The sequence below is a fragment of the Grampus griseus genome, assembly GCF_964374135.1.
Source record: "Grampus griseus genome assembly, chromosome: 5".
NCBI lineage: Eukaryota > Metazoa > Chordata > Mammalia > Artiodactyla > Delphinidae > Grampus > Grampus griseus.
In genome coordinates, this window is record NC_138998.1 from 88431931 (window position 1) to 88452871 (window position 20941).

General features: G+C 35.7%; 1 protein-coding gene across 4 annotated transcripts in view; it reads right to left on the minus strand.

Annotated features, from left to right (window-relative positions):
- Window positions 1-20941, minus strand: part of DZIP3 (DAZ interacting zinc finger protein 3) — a 122494-nt gene that overhangs the window by 27915 nt on the left and 73638 nt on the right. For all 4 annotated transcript variants that reach the window (XM_082655068.1, XM_082655066.1, XM_082655065.1 and 1 more), the window contains exons 18-21: window positions 13113-13138; window positions 5152-5317; window positions 3555-3650; window positions 3279-3406 (exon numbers count right to left, since the gene is read on the minus strand). In XM_082655068.1, the coding sequence (XP_082511194.1) occupies window positions 3279-3406; window positions 3555-3650; window positions 5152-5317; window positions 13113-13138 (416 nt within the window). The remainder of the gene's footprint in view (window positions 1-3278; window positions 3407-3554; window positions 3651-5151; window positions 5318-13112; window positions 13139-20941) is intronic.

Below are 20941 nucleotides of genomic sequence, written 5' to 3' on the forward strand. Positions count from 1 at the left end.
CAATATTTCCAATCTTTATTATTTCCATCCTTCTGCTTGTTTTGGGTCATTCTGCTTTTCTTCTTCTGGGTTCTTGAGGTGGGAGCTTGTATTGTATTATACATTTGAGACTTCTCCCCTTTTCTTATGCGCACATTTAGTGCTATAAATCTCAGAACTGCTTTAGCTGTGCCCCACAAACTTTGACATATTGTATTTAATTCAACATATTTTTATTTCCCTTGAGACCTCTTCTTTGACTCATGAATTAATTAGAAGTATATGTGTAGTCTCCACGTGTTTGCAGATTTTCCTGTTATATTTGTTAGTGATTTCTAGTTTGTTTCCACTGTGATCTGAGACATGCTTTTCATGATTTCAATTCTTTTAAATTTGCTGAGGTTTGTTTTATGGCCCAGAATATGGTTTATCTTGGTATATTTCCTGTGGGTACTTGAAAGCATATGTATTCTGTTATTGTCTGGTGAAGTGTTCTATAAATATCAATCAAATCCTGTTGCTTGATGGTGTTGTAGAGGTCTTCTATTTCTTCTTTCCGTTCTGTTTTGCTTCATATATTTTGAGGCTCTGTTGTTTGGTACGTACACCTTTAGGTTCTTATGTCTTCCCAGTGGACTGATCCTTTTATCATTATGTAATGTCCCTCTTTGTCTCCAGCTTTCTTTGCTCTGAAGTCCATTTTATCTGATATTAATATAGACACTTCTTATTTTTTGATTAATATTTACATGGTATATATTTTACCATCCTTTTATTTTCAACCTACTTATGTTGTTGAAACTGAAATGTATTTCCTATAAACAGCATATTGTTGGATCACACTTCTTTTTGTTTTGTTTTTAAAATCTATTCTTCCAGTCTCTGTCTTTTAATTGATATATTTAGACCATTTATACTTAAGGTAATTATTGATATGTTAGGGCTTAAGTCTGCCATTTTATTATTTGTTTTCTGTTTGTTTCCTCTGTTTCTCTTTTCTTACTTTCTTGTGGGTTACCTGAACATGTTTTAGGGTTCCATCTTAGTTTATTTATAGTGTTTTTGAGTATATCTCTTTATGCAGCTTTCTTAGTGGTTGCACTAGGTATTACAATATGCATACATAGTCTACTGGTATTGATCTTTTCTTACTTCAAGTGAAGTGTAGAAGGGCTGACTCACACTGCTTTGCTGCTGTACGGTAGAGAGAGGCAGGAGCTCCCTGTCGGGTGCCTGTGGCACCAGCTGGGGAAAGCAGGGGAAATGGAGTACCACCTGGCGCCAGGGTGGAGATTCAGCTCCCCATGAGAGTAAGAATAAAACCTAGTATTGACTAGTCCCACCTTGGATCACTTTGTTAAGTCTTGTTGATGCTAGGTAGAGGTAGAGGCTTAGCTCGCAGCTGGACCATATTGATGCTATCCTGGCAGAGAAACTGGAACACCCCTTGCTTCCACTTGGCGAGGAATGGAAGATTAGCTACCTGCTCAGTACTGCTACCCCAGCAAGGGAATCTGATTTCTGCCATCTTTTGTCAGAGTGCAGTACCTGCGTCCAAGGGGTGGTGTGGGTCTAGTGGTGTTTGGCTGGAGTAGGTGGGTAGTGCCAAAAAGGTTTCATGTTATTATATCTTCCTTTCCCTGATCCTCTGGCTAAAGGGAACAGACTCTTCTTGGCACTTTAGTGGCCCCCTACCCTGTGCTTACTGACAGTTGCATGTTGGAGGTTTCTGCAGTGCTCTGTCTAGGATAAATGGGAGGCAATTTTAAAAAAATCACTGTCACATCATTCTTTCAAGTTCCAAGGTTTCTAGACAGTCTGCTTCCTTCTACCTTTCAGAGTCTTCTCATGTTTGTTGTGTTCTATCCAGGGTGTTTAAGTTGTAAGAAGGAAGACTTGCAAGTAACAGAGCTACTACATTTTGGTGCAACTGGAGGTCCCTCTGTTACATGTAATTTTAATCCTCTCATATTAATCTATACTTTCCACTAGCTCACAGTTAATGTCTGATATGTCTTGGTATCCTTTACATGTGCCTTACATAATTCTTCGCATACTGTGGGAACTTGATAAAAGTTTGGTGAATGTTCAGCACTGAATGTTCCTTGTGTGAAGACATATGCATTCCCTAAAGTGGTCTGTTTGTAGTCTCAAGCATACAAGGGAGTCTGGGTAAGGTATTAGAGTTGAAGAGAGATATCTCATATAGCAAAGGAGAGAGACAGGTCATCTGCATGGATGGCATTACTTTTCTGATCTCTGATACTATATAACATATTTATGGATTGGTCATTGTCTTTCAGGCTAAAAGACAAAATTTTGAATCCTGAAGTGTGGCTTCTTAAGTGATTTCAGTCAGTTTAATTTATCCAAGCTATTTTAGGTCCACAAAACTGAAAGTGTTTGCAACTGATACCATGTTGCCAGAGCTATGGCATCCTGTTCTTCCTAAAAACCTGTTCAGGTTGGATGAAATGTTATGTGGGAGAAAATTTAAGACCAAAATCTCTGCCTAATATTTCTCCAATTTAACTATTGACATCTTGGACTCCTTAAACTAAGATATTCCCTAGAATCTGTCTATTTTCCCTATTAGCAGTCTAGGAACTGCAGTGGATTTCAAATTAGAATCATGGATGACTAGTATTTTGTGGTATTACTGTTTATTAAAATAATGTGTCACAAATTATATTACTATTTCACTTCAAAATGGTTCGAGGCAGTCGTTAGTATAAACAGAATGGAGCAGGATACTCATTTTTCCTTATTAAATCAGAATTTTTAGTCTCAGGCATTTTTAATACTTGAGGTTGTAAGAGAAATGAGATTGATGGGGTGAAAAGATTCTCCGGGAATTTGATTTGTTTCCAATCTCTTGCGCTTAGAACACAAATACTCTCAGAAACCAACATTAAAAGGTATGAAAGTGAGTCAGTGATGTCTTTGAGGAATGTACTTACCATATGCTATAAAGAAACAGCCAATCATTAGTCACATTTTTACAAATTAGAGTCATGACCTGAAAGCTAATTATCATTCTCATGTAATTCTATTATCTTCACACTTATTCAGCCAATACATGAAAAGCTTGATATTTAGAGTGAGCAGTTGCTTATTTCTCAATCCAGCTGGCAAGGCAAAATATAGTGGGTTTTTAAGCAATTTCAGCCCTGTGGTTGGCAGTTCCTAATGTGCAGTCACAATGCCACCTAGTGGCTACATAGGGATTATCTTTTAAAGGATACTGTTCATTATGGGGCAAACCCAGAATTTTCTTCTATCAACAGATTTGCACTTACTTGGACACCTTATTGATTCCAAAAGCCACTTGTTGGTTAAGAGATGAGATGATTTTATCTTTCTTTTTAATCTGCATTTGGTTTTCTTGCCACCGAAAAGTAACTGTTTTCAATTGTCTTTTGAAATCCTGATCAATGAAAAATATTATTTCAGTTAATTCTGTTCAAGCCACCAGAAATTTAAAGAAAAAACTGGGCTCTTTAAAAATATATACCATTAAATTGAACATTTGAAGTACCTCTAACTTGTCTCAGATATAATGGAAAAATACTTACTTCACACTGATAGTGCAATTTACAAAACTGCCGTTGTCGAGCAAGCTTTTGCTTCTCAGTTTCTCCATATTCTGTAGTTACCTTGTTGGTTGAGCCCTATTGAGCAAATGGAATATTCATGCTTTATTTTCCTCTTTAAAAAAGCACTAATATTATAGAAATTTAAATGAAAAACACTACTATTATTGTTATTTAAAGGGGATTTAAGTTGCTGTCTAACTCATACTCATGCATTATAGGTTTCAATGCAAATACCACTTCTCTGATTAATTTAAATAAACCTGCCTCTCTCCAATTACAGCATTCACTAAACAATACCATAGTTACTTGTCTACTGCTGCTACTACTGAATAATGTTATCTGTATGCTTACCATTTTTAAAGCATTTTTTGTAATGCTTTTATTGTCATAAGAACCATATGAGGTAGGCACTCACTACTACTTTAGAGATGATAAAACTGAGTAACTTGCCCAAGGTCACACAGTAAGTGAAGGAGCCAGAATTCTAAACTCAGGCAATCTTAACTGCTAAACTACTTAATTATTACCTTAGTAATTATCACCTTAGGTTAATGTTCAACTTCTCCACTGGATTATAAACACTGTGATCACAGGGACCATGTCTTAGCATAGCTCTTGACACAAAGTAAGTGCTAAGTGTTTTTTGAATAAATGAATGAATAAACATTTTTCAAAAGCTGTGTGACATTTTCGTTCTATTTTTTGAGTTCTTATAGCTGTTGGATGAAAACCAAAGGCCCCACATTTAAACTTTAGTGTGACATCCAAAGCTTAGAATATGTCATTTCAGTTAAAATATATGTATATATTTTAATTAGAAAGGAGACAAAAAGGCATGACAATTATACTAATGTACTATCAGCCAGGAAATTGTTTGTACTAACTGTATCCTTAGATATCAACATTACTATATATTATATATTATTATACTTAAACCATGGAACAGGATATAATATATTACCTCAGTACAGAATTCTCATGGGTAGGTTAAGCAAGTGATTTTTTTTTTTGAAAAAAAAAAGCTTTCTATATGTTTTGTCTCATTAAGTGCTCTGCTGAGCACTAAAATCATGTTCATATGCACCTTCATATATAAGTATGTCATTCCCAGCACTGACTACCACCAGGAAAGGAACCACAAAATTGTTGTTTGTTAATATTTTTTGTAGATATTTCATGGTAACAAAAAGGTTTAACTTTTTGAAAAATGAAAGTAGATTTGTTTTATAAAACTATTTTTCTCATGAAATTTAATCCAATGGGATTATGCCAGGGTATTTTTTTCTTCCTTGTGGTATTTGAAAACTCTTTATAAGGAATGCATTTGTAATCAACTCTGCCCAATACTTAAAATCAGGAAATGGTCTGAGGACTAAAGTGAAAAGTTTCCAGTTCCTAGGGTTCTTTTTTATGTCAGCCATCCCTCTGTCCCTCCTTTCCTGTTTTTTCTTTTTCCTCAGAAATACAACATAAATCACTAGGTTAACATGCTGTTCAAAGAGTCATGGGGAAAAAATGGTTAACAATTGTTCTGGAAGAAGGAAGGCAGGGCTGTATCCTCTCAAATCAGGCTTACCTGCTCTATCATGTCCAGAATATGCAGTTCATCCAGGCTATAGAACTTGTCTTCAGTTGCAGAATCTTCTTGAACATCACTTGCATCATCTTTCATAAATCCACTGATTGAGTATAGATTTGCTTGTTCTTTCTTCAATTGCTCTTCCTTACCTATCATATTTGGACTATAGTGGTGACATAATCAATGTGATCTTTTATAATTGTATAGTGCTTTTCATCTAAGCCATTATTTCCCAAATTAATATTGTACTGGTCTCATGAGATGCTCAGATCAGAAGGGCTCATAGTCAAAGTTTGGAGAGTAGTCATACTGTGTATTTCTTTTGAAGATTCACAATGAATTTTAGCATATTTCAGATAGCACTCAACTGAGGTACCTATTCTGTTCATAGTAGTGTTTTTAAGAACTATCAGAATATGGAGTTCACTTTTCAAATTATAACTATTAACATCAGTTACTTTGAGAAACAATACTTTGGGAAATATTGACAAGCATGTCTACATCTGCTATATTATTTAATCATCACATCATTCTTGACAAGTAGGTTGGTTTAATCAACTTCAGTGCTTAGGTCCCATGTACATTTAAATAAAGGGCTGCAAAGAGCAATATAAAGTAGATTAAAATGGAGGTTTCTTTTGTAACAGGACTTTAAAAAAAAACTGTAGTGATAATGAATTAAAGTAACTAGGAACCACTGAGAAAACAATGAAAATATTACATGTACAATGACAATTAACTCATTTTTATACCTATGTCTAAGATTTAAATGCATGCTACTATCCTTTCAAGTTGGCCCACTATTTAGTAGCTATGAATTTCCTTCCTAATCTCATTGAACAATAACAAGAAATAGAACTTTTACTTATAGCATGAACTGTATTACTTAATTTTATAAGTGAAAGAAAATTATTTTTATTTTATTATTAGAAAGAAAATAGATAACTCCAGGATGCATCAGTACTTATTTTAGGCCACTGAGACCTAGAAAAAAAATGATATCTAACGCTTGTAGAATAACTTGTAAAACACTATAAAACAGTCATTAGGTATCACTGAAGTATTCTAGACTGACTCAAATATTTTGGAAAGTTCAATGAAATAAACTGCTTGTGTAGACCACAGTTCGAAAACCCAATCAGTTTTCCATATTACTTAAAAAGCTGTTAAAAAATTACATTTTTCTGACACCCCAACACTGTAAAAATATGAATCTGTAGTTTTGAAAAGCTCCAAAAGATTATTCCTACATTTTTAAAGTATGATAATAGCATTATGATAATATAGAAAAATATTCATCTCTTATTAAAGAGATGAAAACTGAATCATGTAGAGGTAAAATTATATGATGTTTGGGACTGAAAACATTCAAAAAAGAACAAAATGTTAAGGAAAAAATGAAGCAAATATGGAAAAACAGTGATAACTGTCGAGTCAGGATGATAGGTATACATACAAATGTAGATATATCATTCTCTTTACTTTTGTGTGTCTTTGAAAATTCTCATTTAAAAACAAAGCTCGCTGCATGATTTGATGATCATCCAGGTTTGGCTCTATGCTGTAAGTCAAAATGAGCAAAATGACTGACAATATTGTTTCATTCTTTAGTAAGTTATTTTTACGGTATCTAGACATAGCATGAAAACACACACACAAAAAAACTATTGGAGAGGGCAGACAGCAGAAGCAAGAAGAACTACAATCCTGCAGCCTATGGAACAAAAACCACATTCACAGAAAGACAGACAATGTGAAAAGGCAGAGGGCTATGTACCAGATGAAAGAACAAGATAAAACACCAGAAAAACAGCTAAATGAAGCGGAGATAGGTAACCTTCCAGAAAAAGAATTCAGAATAATGATAGTGAAGATGATCCAGGACCTCGGAAAAAGAATGGAGGCAAACATCGAGAAGAAGAAAGAAATGTTTAACAAAGACATAGAAGAATTAAAGAACAAACAAACACAGATGAACAATACGATAACTGAAATGAAAAATACACTAGAAGGAATCAATAGCAGAATAACTGGGGAAGAAGAACGGATAAGTGACCTGGAAGACAGAATGGCTGAATTCACTGCTGTGGAAAAGAGTAAAGAAAAATGAATGAAAAGAAATGAAGACAGCTTGAGAGACCTCTGGGACAACATTAAACACAACAACATTCGCATTATAGAGGTCCCAGATGGAGCAGAGAGAGAGAAAGGACCCAAGAAAATATTTGAAGAGATTATAGTCAAAAACTTCCCTAACATGGAAAAGGAAATAGCCACAAGTATAGGAAGCACATAGAGTCCCATACAGGATAAACCCAAGGAGAAACATGCTGAGACACATAGTACTCAAATTGGCAAAAATTAAAGACAAAGAAAAATGATTGAAAGCAGCAAGGGAAAAACGACAAATAACATACAAGGGAACTCCCATAACTGATTTCTCAGCAGAAACTCTACAAGCCAGAAGGCAGCAGCATGATATATTTAAAGTGATGAAAGGAGAGAACCTACAACGAAGATTACTCTAGCCAGCAAGGATCTCACTCAGATTTGACAGAGAAATCAAAAGCTTCACAGACAAGCAAAAGCTAAGAGAATTCAGCACCACCAAACCAACTCTACAACAAATGCTAAAGGAACTTCTCTAAGTGGGAAACACAAGAGAAGAAAAGGACCTATACAAAAAAACCCAAAACAATTAAGAAAATGGTAATAGGAACATACATATCGATAATTAACTTAAATGTAAATGGATTAAATGCTCCAACCAAAAGACACAGGCTCACTGAATGGATACAAAAACAAGACCCATATATATGATGTCTACAAGAGACCCACTTCATACCTAGGGACACATACAGACCGAAAGTGAGGGGTTGGAAAAAGATATTCCATGCAAATGGAAATCAAACAAAAGGTGGAGTAGCAATACTCATATCAGATAAAATAGATTTTAAAATAAGGAATGTTACAAGAGACAAGGAAGGACACTACATATGATCAAGGCATCAATCCAAGAAGAAGATATAACAATTATAAATATATATGCACCCAACATTGGAGCACCTCAATACATAAAGCAACTGCTAACAGGTATAAAAGAAGAAATCAACAGTAACACAATAATAGTGGGTGACTTTAACATGTCACTTACACCAATGGACAGATCATCCAAAGAGAAAATTAACAGGGAAACACAAGCTTTAAATGACACAACAGACCAGATAGATTTAACTGATATTTTTAGGACATTCCACCCAAAAACAGCAGATTACTTTCTTCTCAACTGCGCACGGAACATTCTCCAGGATTGATTACATCTTGGGTCCCAAATCAAGCCTCAGTAAATTTAAGAAAATTGAAATCATATGAAGTATCTTTTATGACCACAACGCTATGAGATTAGAAATCAATTACAGGGAAAAAAACGTAAAAGACACAAACACATGGAGGCTAAACAATACGTTACTAAATAACCAAGAGATCACTGAAGAAATCAAAGAGGAAATCAAAAAATACCTAGAGAAAATGACAATGAAAACAGGATGATCCAAAACCTATAGGATGCAGCAAAAGCAGTTCTAAGAGGGAAGTTTATAGCTATACAAGCCTACCTCAAGACACAAGAAATATCTCAAATAAACAACCTAACCTTACACCTAAAGGAAAGAGAGAAAGAAGAACAAACAAAACCCAAAGTTAGCAGAAAGAAAGAAATCATAAAGATCAGAGCAGAAATAAATGAAATAGAAACAAAGAAAACAATAGCAAAGATCTATAAAACTAAAAGCTGGTTCTTTGAGATGATAAACAAAATTGATAAACCATTAGCCAGACTGATCAAGAAAAAAAGGGAGAGGACTCAATTCAATAAAATTAGAAATGAAAAAGGAGAAGTTACAACAGACACGGCAGAAATACAAAGCATTCTAAGAGACTACTACAAGCAACTCTATGCCAACAAAATGGACAACCTGGAAGAAATGGACAAATTCTTAGAAAGGTATAACCTTCCAAGACTAAACCAGGAAGAAATAGAAAATATGAACAGACCAATCACAAGGAATGAAATTGAAACTGTGATTAAAAATCTTCCAAAAGGGGCTTCCCTGGTGGCGTAGTGGTTGGGAGTCCACCTACCGATGCAGGGGACATGGGTTCGTGCCCCGGTCCGGGAAGATCCCACATGCCACAGAGCGGCTGGGCCCGTGAGCCATGGCCATTGAGCCTGCACGTCCGGAGCCTGTGCTCCGCAACAGGAGAGGCCACAACTGTGAGAGGCCCACGTACCGCAAAAAAAAAAAAAAAAATCTTCCAAAAAACAAAAGTCCAGGACCAGATGGCTTCACATGTGAATTCTATCAAACATTTAGATAAGAGCTAACACCCATCCTTCTCAAACTCTTCCAAAAAATTGCACAGGAAGGAACACTCCCAAACTCATTCTATGAGGCCACCATCACCCTGATACCAAAACCAGACAAAGATACTACAGAAAAAGAAAATCACAGACCAATATCACTGATGAATATAGATGCAAAATTCCTCAACAAAATACTAGCAAACAGAATCCAACAACACATTAAAAGGATCATACACCATGATCAAGTGGGATTTATCGCAGGGATGCAAGGATTCTTCAATATAAGCAAATCAATTAATATGATACACCATATTAACAAATTGAAGAAGACAAACCATATGATCATCTCAACAGATGCAGAAAAAGCTTTTGACAAAATTCAACACCCATTTGTGATAAAAACTCTCCAGAAAGTCGGCATAGAGGGAACCTACCTCAACATAATAAAGGCCATATACAACAAACCCAGAGCAAACGTCATTCTCAATGGTGAAAAACGGAAAGTATTTCCTCTAACATCAGGAAAAAGACAAGGATGTCCACTCTCACCACTATTATTCAACATAGTTTTGGCACGTCAATCAGAGAAGAAAAAGAAATAAAAGGAATACAAATTTGAAAAGAAGTAAAACTGTCACCGTTTGCAGATGACATGATACTATACATAAAGAATCCTAAAGATGTCACCAGAAAACTACTAGAGCTAATGAATGAATTTGGTAAAGTTGCATGATACAAAATTTATGCACAGAAATCTCTTACATTCCTATAAACTAATGATGAAAAACCTGAAAGAGAAATTAAGGAAACACTCCCATTTACCATTGCAACAAAAAGAATAAAATACCTAGGAATAAACCTACCTAGGAAGACAAAAGAACTGTATGCAGAAAACTATAAGACACTGATGAAAGAAATTAAACATACCAAGAGATGGAGAGATATACCATGTTCTTGGATTAGAAGAATCAACATTGTGAAAATGACTATACTACCCAAAGCAATCTACAGATTCAACGCAATCCCTATCAAATTACCAATGGCATTTTTCACAGAACTAGAACAAAAAATCTTAAAAGTTGTATGGAGACACAAAAGACCCCGAATAGCCAAAGCAGTCTTGAGGGAAAAAAAACGGAGCTGGAGGAATCAGGCTCCCGAATTTCAGACTATACTACAAAGCTACAGTAATCAAGACAATATGGTACTGGCACAAAAACAGAAATATAGATCAATGGAATAGGATAGAAAGCCCAGAGACAAACCCATGCACCTATGGTCAACTAATCTATGACAAAGGAGGCAAGGATATACAATGGAGAAAAGACAGTCTCCTCAATAAGTGGTGCTGGGAAAACTGGACAGCTACATGTAAAAGAATGAAATTAGAACACTCCCTAACACCATACACAAAAATAAACTCAAAATGGATTACAGACTTAAATGTAAGACAGAACACTATAAAACTCTTAGCGGAAAACATAGGAAGAACACTCTTTGACATAAATCACAGCAAGATCTTTTTTGATCCACCTCCTAGAGTAATGGAAATAAAACCAAAAATAAACCAATGGGACCTAATGAAACTTAAAAGATTTTGCACAGCAAAGGAAACTACAAACAAGATGAAAAGACAACCCTCAGAATGGGAGAAAATAGTTGCAAACAAATCAACGGACAAAGGGTTAATCTCCAAAATATATAAACAGCTCATGCAGCTCAATATTAAAAAAACAAACAACCCAATCCAAAAATGGGAAGAAGACCTAAATAGACATTTCTCCAAAGAAGACATACAGATGGCCAGGAAGCACATGAAAAGCTGCTCAACATCACTAATTATTAGAGAAGTGCAAATCAAAACTACAATGAGGTTATCACCTCACACCAGTTAGAATGGGCATCATCAGAAAATCTACAAACAACAAATGCTGGAGAGGTTGTGGAGAAAAGGGAGCCCTCTTGCACTGTTGGTGGGAATGTAAATTGATACAGCCACTATGGAGAACAATATGGAGGTTCCTTAAAAAACTAGAATTACCATATGACCCAGCAATCCCACTACTAGGCATACACCCAGATAAAACCATAATTCAAAAAGACACATGCACCCCAGTGTTCATTGCAGCACTATTTACAATAGCCAGAATATGGAAGCAACCTAAATGCCCATTGACAGATGAATGAATAAAGAAGATGTAGTACATATATACAATGGAATATTACTTGGCCATAAAAAAGGAACGAAATTGGATCATTTGTAGAGACGTGGATGGACCTAGAGACTGTCATACAGAGTGAAGTAAGTTAGAAAAACAAATATCATGTATAAACACATATATGTGGAACGTAGAAAAATGGTACAGATGAACCATTTTGCAGGGCAGAAATTGAGACACAGATGCAGAGAACAAATGTATGGACACCAAGGGGGAAAAGTGGCGGGAGGGGTGGTGGGATGAATTGGGAGATTGGGATTGACATAGATACACTAATATGTATAAAATGGATAACTAATAAGCTGCTCTATAGAAAAAAAAAAAAAAGGCTTCTCTGGTGGCGCAGTGGTTGAGAGTCTGCCTGCCGATTCAGGGGACACGGGTTCGTGCCCTGGTCTGGGAAGATCCCACATGCCGTGGAGCAGCTGGCCCGTGAGCCATGCTCACTGAGCCTGCGCGTCCGGAGCCTGTGCTCCGCAACGGGAGAGGCCACAACAGTGAGAGGCCCGCGTACCGCAAAAACAAACAAAAAAACAAAAAAACCTATTGCATTAGTGGCTCAACTTGTTGACAAAGAAAGAGAAAACCCATCTTGGATGATGAACTATTAACTTACCGAGTGGATCATGTCCATTAATCAATGAGAAAATATCAAAATCGATGGCTTTATAGTTACCAAAATATGTTCTTGTTACCATTTTAAAGTTATCTTAATTATGTCCTCACAGAGAGTTCTCTAAAGTAACTAATTTTCAGTTAACAACTCTTTGGTGGGTATAATGATCTCTTTATTGAATGTCTCCCCCACTTCCTTCCTCTACTACACTGTCATTAATCATATGGTTGTAGAATATAGCTCTCAATGTTCTTTAGACATTAAAAGGTTTCCAGTAAAGGTTCAAAATTCACCATTAACAACTGGGGTTAAAAAAAACCAATCAAACATCTCAGGTTAATTAAGCAAACCAAACCAAACCAAACTCTTTTATAAAAGGGTCACTGGGACAAACAATAATCTGCCTTTAAGGTTAAGTTTAACTTAGTCTATATTTGGCTAACTACAATCTAGACTATATTTTAAAGGATTTTATACTGGAACCAAATTTAGTCCTTGAAGAAAGCAGTTAGCGTTGGATGACTCTTGAGTAGCCATACATTGATAGGAAAATGCCAAGAGATTCTATTCTCCCAAAATAAATGATAATTTAACTTTTTGTCACTTTCAGTTAAAAAAACCTGACAACTTATTAAGACAAAAAAAACTGTCTATTCTTCTCTTAGTGAGAACACGTTCTAAAGCAAGGCTGTGTCATTCTGGCAAAGCACACTTTGACAGTACTAAGACAGATTTAAAAATTAAATAAACTAATACTTACACTTGCTCTTCTTTAGATTCCTTATTCTGAAAAATAACATCAAGAATTAGTATTATGTATCAACTATGTTGATACAGCACAGTGATCTAACTGCATTTAGGTCAGCATTTCTCAAGCTTTTTGACCACAATCAAAATAAGAAATATAATTTACATTATAACTCAAATGTACTTACATATATATTTTTATACATAAGCATAAAACTGAAATATAAGTCCCATGAAATAAACCTTACTCATATTATGTGTGTTATGGACTGCATGTTTGTGTGCCTCCAAAATTCTTAGGTTGAAACCCTAACCCCCAGTGTGATGGTAACTGGAGGTATGGCCATTGGGAGGTAATTAGGTTTAGAGGATGTGGAGTCCTCATGATGGGATTAGCACCCTTATGAGAAGAGACCAGAGAGCTAGCTTGCTCGCTTGTGCATGCTTGATCACTTTCTCCAACGTGTGATGATACAATGAAAAGGTAGCTGTCTGCAAATTAAGAAGACAGCCTTCACCAGACACTGAATCTGCTGGCACCTTGATCTTGAATTTTCCAGCCTCCAGAACCGTGAGAAATGTTGTTTTTGCCACCCATTTTATGGTAGTTTGCTATAGCAGCCCGAACTAAGACAATGAGTGATGAACTCTGAAATTTTTTTTATTCATACTAATTCTATTTCTTTTTTTAAAATGATAGTTGTGACGCACCAAATTGATTTTATAATCTACCACTGAGTCATGAAACACAACTTGAAAATCACTGATTCAGATATTGGAAGTAAGTGTTGTGGCAGAGTTTGTATCTATTGCAATATCTTGGGACAGATATTGCAATTGTGTATGTAATTTTCATTTACAGAATCCAATACTAATTACAAGAGTTCTTGAAAGTCTACATGTAAAGAGAAAGCAGATTGATATATTAAGAATCTTATAGGGAAAAAGTGTTAGGAAGATCAGAATTGGGAGGAAATATTAAACAGCCCTATATTTTATTTTCATTAAAAATAAAACTATAACAGCAACCTATTATAATATCAATGACAGTTAACATACTAAAGAGTATTAATTACTCTTTTATATCACCTTTCTATTGAGTATCAATTACTGTCATATAAATTACAGTATTAATTTCTACTACCACCTTGTTTACAAGAAACTTCAGGCCTCTTTCCCCACAGATTCCATGATATACTTACTAATTTGTTTTATTGTCTGTATACTAAGAAGATTTTTGCATTTCATTGTCTGTTCAATGTCCAGTGCCAATTTGATTTTACAATTTAGAATTATCAACTCCTGCCTTGGTTCTAGTGTACTTGAATAACTAAGTTGAAAAGACCTTTGATTGTTCATAATGAACATATCTAGTATAATTAAGTATACGTTCCCCCGCTATCCCAAAGTAGAGCATTCCTTTGGAACCTTTCATAAACTGAAATGGCATAAAATGAAGAAGCAATTACAGGCATACCTCAGAGGTAATGAAGGTTCGGTTCCAGACAACCCCAATAAGGTGAATATTGCAATAAAGCAAGTCACATGAATTTTTTGGTTTCCCAGTTCATATATGTTTATACTATATTGCAGGCTATTAAGTGTGCAATATAGCCTTATGTCTTAAAAAATGTGTACACCTTAATTTAAAAATACTTTATTGCTAAAAAATGCTAACCATCATCTAAGCCTTCAGCAAACTGTAGTCTTTTCTTTGGTAGATGGTCTTGCCTTGATGTTGATGGCTGCTGACTAATCAGGGTGATGGTTGCTGAAAGTTGCAATGGCTGTGGCAATTTCTTAAAATACGACAACAGTGAAGTTTGTTGCATTAATTGCCTCTTCCTTTTATGAATGATTTCTCTGTTTGACAGCATTTTACCCACAGTAGAACTTCTTTCAAAATTGGAGTCAATTCTCTCAAACCCTGCCCTTGCTTTACCAACTAAGTTTCTGTCATATTTTAATCCTTTGTTGTCATTTCAACAGTTGTTACAGCACTGTCACCAGGAGTAGATTCCATCTCAAGAAACTACTTTCTTTGCTCATCTGTAAGAAGCAGCTCCTTATCCATTAAAGTTTTATCATGAGATTGCAGCAACTGAGATTCAGTCACATCTTCAGGCTCCACTTCTATTTCCAGTTCTCTTGCTATTTTCACATCTGCAATTACTTCCTCTACTGAAATCTTAGATCCTTCAGTTTCATCCATTAGGGCTGGAATCAACTTCTTCCAAACTCCTGTTAATGTTGATATTTTGACCTCTTCCCATGAATTATGAATATTTTTAATGGCATCTAGAAAGGTGAATCCTTTCCAGAATGTTTTCAATTGACTTTGCCCAAATCCATCAGTGGACTCACTACCTATGGTAACTGCAGCCTCACAAAATGTATTTCTTAAATAATAAGACTAGAAAGTCCAAGTGACTCCTTCATCCACAGGCGGCAGAACAGATGCTGTGTTAGCAGGCATGAAAACAACATTAATTTCACTGTACATTTCCATCAGAGTTCCTCAGTGACCAGGTACATTGTCAATGAGCAGTAATATTTTGAAAGAAATCTTTGTCTTTTATTTTGTTTTACTTTATTTTTTTGAATTTATTTTATTTTTTATACAGTAGGTTCTTATTAGTTATCTATTTTATATGTATTAGTGTATATATGTCAATCCCAATCTCCCAATTCATCTCACCACCACCCACTGCCCACTTTCCCCCTTCAAGTGTCCATACGTTTGTTCTCTACATTTGTGTCTCTATTTCTGCCTTGCAAACCGGTTCATCTGCACCACCTTTCTAGATTCCACATATATGCCCTAATATACAATATTTGTTTTTCTCTTTCTGACTTACTTCACTCTGTATGACACTCTCTAGGTCCATCCACATCTCTACAAATGACCCAACTTTGTTCCTTTTTATGGCTGAGTAATATTCCATTGTATATATGTACCACATCTTCTTTAATCATTCATCTGTCGATGGGCATTCAGGTTGCTTCCATGTCCTGGCTATTGTAAATAGTGCTGCAATGAACACTGGGGTGCATGTGTCTTTCTGAATTATGGTTTTCTCAGGGTATATGCCCAGTAGTGGGATTGCTGGGTTATATGGTAATTCCATTTTTAGTTTTTTAAGGAACCTCCATACTGTTCTCCATAGTGGCTGCATCAATTTACATTCCCACCAACAGTGCAAGAGGGTTCCCTTTTCTCCACACCCTCTCCAGCATTTGTTGTTTGTAGATTTTCTGATGATGCCCATTCTAACTGGTGTGAGGTGATACCTCATTGTAGTTTTGATTTGCATTTCTCTAATAACTGTTGATGTTGAGCAGCTTTTCATGTGCTTCTTGACCATCTGTAGGTCTTCTTTGGAGAAATGTCTATTTAGGTCCTCTGACCAGTTTTGGATTTTTTTTTTTTAATATTGAGCTATGTGAGCTGTTTATATATTTAAGAGATTAATCCTTTGTCTCTTGATTCATTGGCAAATATTTTCTCCCATTCTGAGGGTTATCCTGTTTATGGTTTCCATTGCTGTGCAAAGGCTAAGTTTTATTAGGTCCCATTTGTTTATTTTTATTTCCATTTCTCTAGGAGGTGGGTCAAAAAGGATCTTGCTGTGATTTATGTCATACAGTGTTCTGCCTATGTTTTCCTCTAAGAGTTTTATAGTGTCTGGCCTTACATTTAGGTCTTTAATCCATTTTGAGTTTATTTTTGTGTATAGTGTTAGGAAGTGTTCTAATTTCATTCTTTTACATGTAGCTGTCCAGTTTTCCCAGCACCACTTATTGAAGAGACTGTCTTTTCTCCATTGTATATTCTTGCCTCCTTTATCAAAGATAAGGTGACCATATGTGTGTGAGTTTATCTCTGGGCTTTCTATCCTGTTCCATTGATCTATATTTCTGTTTTTGTGTCAGTACCATACTGTCTTGATTACTGTAGCTTTGTAGTATAGTCTGAAGTCATGGAGCCTGATTCCTCCAGCTCCGTTTTTCTTTCTTAAGATTGCTTTGGCTATTTGGGGTGTTTTGTGTTTCCATACAAATTTTAAGATTTTTTGTTCTAGTTCTGTGAAAAATGCCACTGGGAGATTGATAGGGAGTGCATTGAATCTGTAGATTGCTTTGGGTAGTATAGTCATTTTCACAATGTTGATTCTTCTAATCCAAGAACATGGTGTATCTCTCCATCTGTTGGTATCATCTTTAATTTCTTTCATCAGTGTCTTATAGTTTTCTGCATATAGTTCTTTTGTCTACTTAGGTAGGTTTATTCCTAGGTATTTTATTCTTTTTGTTGCAATGGTAAACGGGAGTGTTTCCTTAATTTCTCTTTCAGATTTTTCATCATTAGTGTATAGGAGTACAAGAGATTTCTGTGCATTAATTTTGTATCCTGCTACTTTACCAAATTCATTGATTAACAGTTTTCTGGTGACAGCTTTAGGATTCTGTATGTATAGTATCATGTCATCTGCAAATAGTGACAGCTTTACTTCTTCTTTTCCGATTTGGCTTCCTTTTATTTTTTATCTCCGATTGCTGTGGCTAAAATTTCCAAAACTATGTTGAATAATACTGGTGAGAGTGGCAACCTTGTCTTGTTCCTGATTTTAGTGGAAATGGTTTCAGTTTTTCACCATTGAGAACTGTGGCTATGGGTTGGCTGTGATGTTGGCTGTGGGTTTGTCATATATGGCCTTTATTATGTTGAGGTAAGTTCCCTCTATGCCTACTTTCTGCAGGGTTTTTATCATAAATGGATGTTAAATTTTGTCAAAAGGTTTTTCTACATCTCTTGAGATGATCATATGGTTTTTATCCTTCAATTTGTTAATATGGTGTATCACATTGATTGATTTGCGAATATTGAGAATTCTTGCCTTCCTGGGATAAACTCCACTTGATTATGGTGTATGAAACTTTTAATGAGCTGCTGGACTCTGTTTGCTAGTATTTTGTTGAGGATTTTTGTGTCTATGTTCATCAATGATATTGGCCTGTAGTTTTCTTTCTTTGTGACATCTTTATCTGGTTTGGTATCAGGGTGATGGTGGCCTCATAGAATGAGTTTGGGAGTGTTCCTCCCTCTGCTATATTTTGGAAGAGTTTGAGAAGGACAGGTGTTAGCTCTTCTCTAAATGTTTGATAGAATTGGCCTGTGAAGCCATCTGGTCCTGAGCTTTTGTTTGTTGGAAGATTTTTAATCACAGTTTCAATTTCAGTGCTTGTGATTGGTCTGTTTATATTTTGTATTTCTTCCTGGTTCAGTCTTGGAAGGTTGTGCTTTTCTAAGAATTTGTCCATTTCTTCCAGGTTGTCCATTTTGGTGGCATATAGTTGCTTGTAGTATTCTCTCATGATGCTTTGTATTTCTGCAGTGTCCATTGTTACTTCTGCTTTTTCATTTCTAATTCTGTTTATTTAAGTCTTCCTTTTTTTCTTGATGAGTCTAGCTAATGGTTTATCAATTGTGTTTATCCTCTCAAAGAAGCAGCTTTTAGTTTTATTGATCTTTGCTATCATTTCCATCATTTCTTTTTCATTTATTTATGATATGATCTTTACGATTTCTTTCCTTCTGCTAACTTTGGGATTTTTTTGTTCTTCTTTCTCTAATTGCTTTAGGTGTAATATTAGGTTGTTTACTTGAGATTTTTCTTGTTTCTTGAGGTAGGACTGTATTGCTATAAACTTCCCTCTTAGAAGTCCTTTTGCTTTATCCCAGAGGTTTTGGGCCATCGTGTTTTCATTGTCATTTGTTTCTAGGTATTTTTTAATTTCCTCCTTGATTTCTTCAGTGATCTCTTGGTTATTTATTAATGGATTGTTTAGCCTCCATGTGCTTGTGCTTTTCTACGTTTTTCTCCCTGTAATTTATTTCTAATCTCATAGTGTTGTGGTCAGAAAAGATGCTTTGATATGATTTCAATTTTCTTAAATTTACCAAGGCTTGATTTGTTACCCAAAATGTGATCTATCCTGGAGTATGTTCATGTGCACTTGTGAAGAAAGCGTAATCTGCTATTTTTGGATGGAATGTCATATAAATATCAATTAAATCTATCTGGTCTATTGTATCATTTAAAGCTTGTGTTTCCTTGTTATTTTTCTGTCTGGATGATCTGTCCATTGGTGTGAGGTGTTAAAGTCCCCCACTATTATTGTGTTACTGTTGATTTCCCCTTTTATAGCTGTTAGTATTTGCCTTATGTATTAAGGTGCTCCAATGTTGGGTGCATATATATTTATAATTGTTATATATTCTTCTTGGATTGATCCCTTGATCATTATGTAGTGTCCTTCCTTCTTTGTCTCTTATAACATTCTTTATTTTAAAGTCTATTTTATCTGATTCGAGTATTGCTACTCCAGCTTTCTTTTGATTTCCATTTGCATGGAATATCTTTTTCTATCCCCTCACCTTCTGTCTTTATGTGTCCTAGGTCTGAAGTGGGTCTCTTGTAGACAGCACATATATGGGTCTTGTTTTTGTATCCATTCAGCGAGCCTGTGTCTTTTGGTTGGAGCATTTAATCCATTCACGCTTAAGGTAATTATCTATATGTATGTTCCTATTACCACTTTCCTAATTGTTATGGGTTTGTTTTTGTAGGTCTTTTTCTTCTCTTGTGTCTCCCACTTAGAGAAGTTCCTTTATCATTTGTTGTAGAGCTGGTTTGGTGGTGCTGAATTCTCTTAGCTTTTGTTTGTCTGTGAAGCTGTTGATTTCTCTGTCAAATCTAAATGAGATCCCTGCTGAACAGAGTAATCTTGGTTGCAGCTTCTTCCCTTTCATCACTTTAAATACATCATGCCACTCCCTTTTTGCTTTTAGCTTCTGCTGAGAAATCAGCTGTTAACCTTATGGGAGTTCCCTTGTATGTTATTTGTCGTTTTTCCCTTGTTGCCTTTAATAATTTTTCTTTGTCTTTTATTTTTGTCAATCTGATTACTATGTGTCTCCACATGTTTCTCCTTGGGTTTACCCTGCCTGGGACTCTCTGCGTTTCCTGGACTTGGGTGGCTATTTTGTTTCCCATGTTAGGGAAGTTTTTAACTATAATCTCTTCAAATATTTTCTCAGGTCCTTTCTATCTCTCTTCTCCTTCTGGGACCCCTATAATGCAAATGTTGATGGGTTTAATGTTGTCCCAGAGGTCTCTTAGGCTGCCTTCATTTCTTTTCATTCATTTTTCTTTATTCTCTTCTGTGGCAGTGAATTCCTCCATTCTGTCTTCTAGGTCACTTATCTGTTCTTCTGCCTCCGTTATTCTGCTACTGATTCGTTCTAGTGTATTTTTTGATTTCAGTTATTATATTGTTCATGTCTGTTTGTTCTTTAATTCTTCTAGGTATATTTTTGTTAATTCTTGTAGGTCTTTGTTAAACATTTCTTGCATCTTCTCAATTTTTGCCTCCATTCTTTTTCCGAGTTCCTCGATCATCTTCACTATCATTATTGTGAATTCTTTTTCTGGAAGGTTGCCTATCTCCATTTCATTTAATTGTTTTTCTGGGGTTTTATCTTGTTCCTTCATCTGGTACATAGCCCTCTGCCTTTTCATTTTGCCTGTCTTTCTGTCAATGTGGTTTTTGTTCCACAGGATGCAGGATTGTAGTTCTTCTTGCTTCTGCTGTCTGCCCTCTGGTGGATGCGGCTATCTAAGAGGCTTGTGCAAGCTTCCTGATGGGAGGGATTGGTGGTGGGTAGAGCTGGGTGTTGCTGTGGTGGGCTGAGCTCAGTAAAACTTTAATCTGCCTGTCTGCTGCTGGGTGGGGCTGAATTCCCTCCCTGTTGGTTGTTTGGCCTGAGGCAATGCAGCA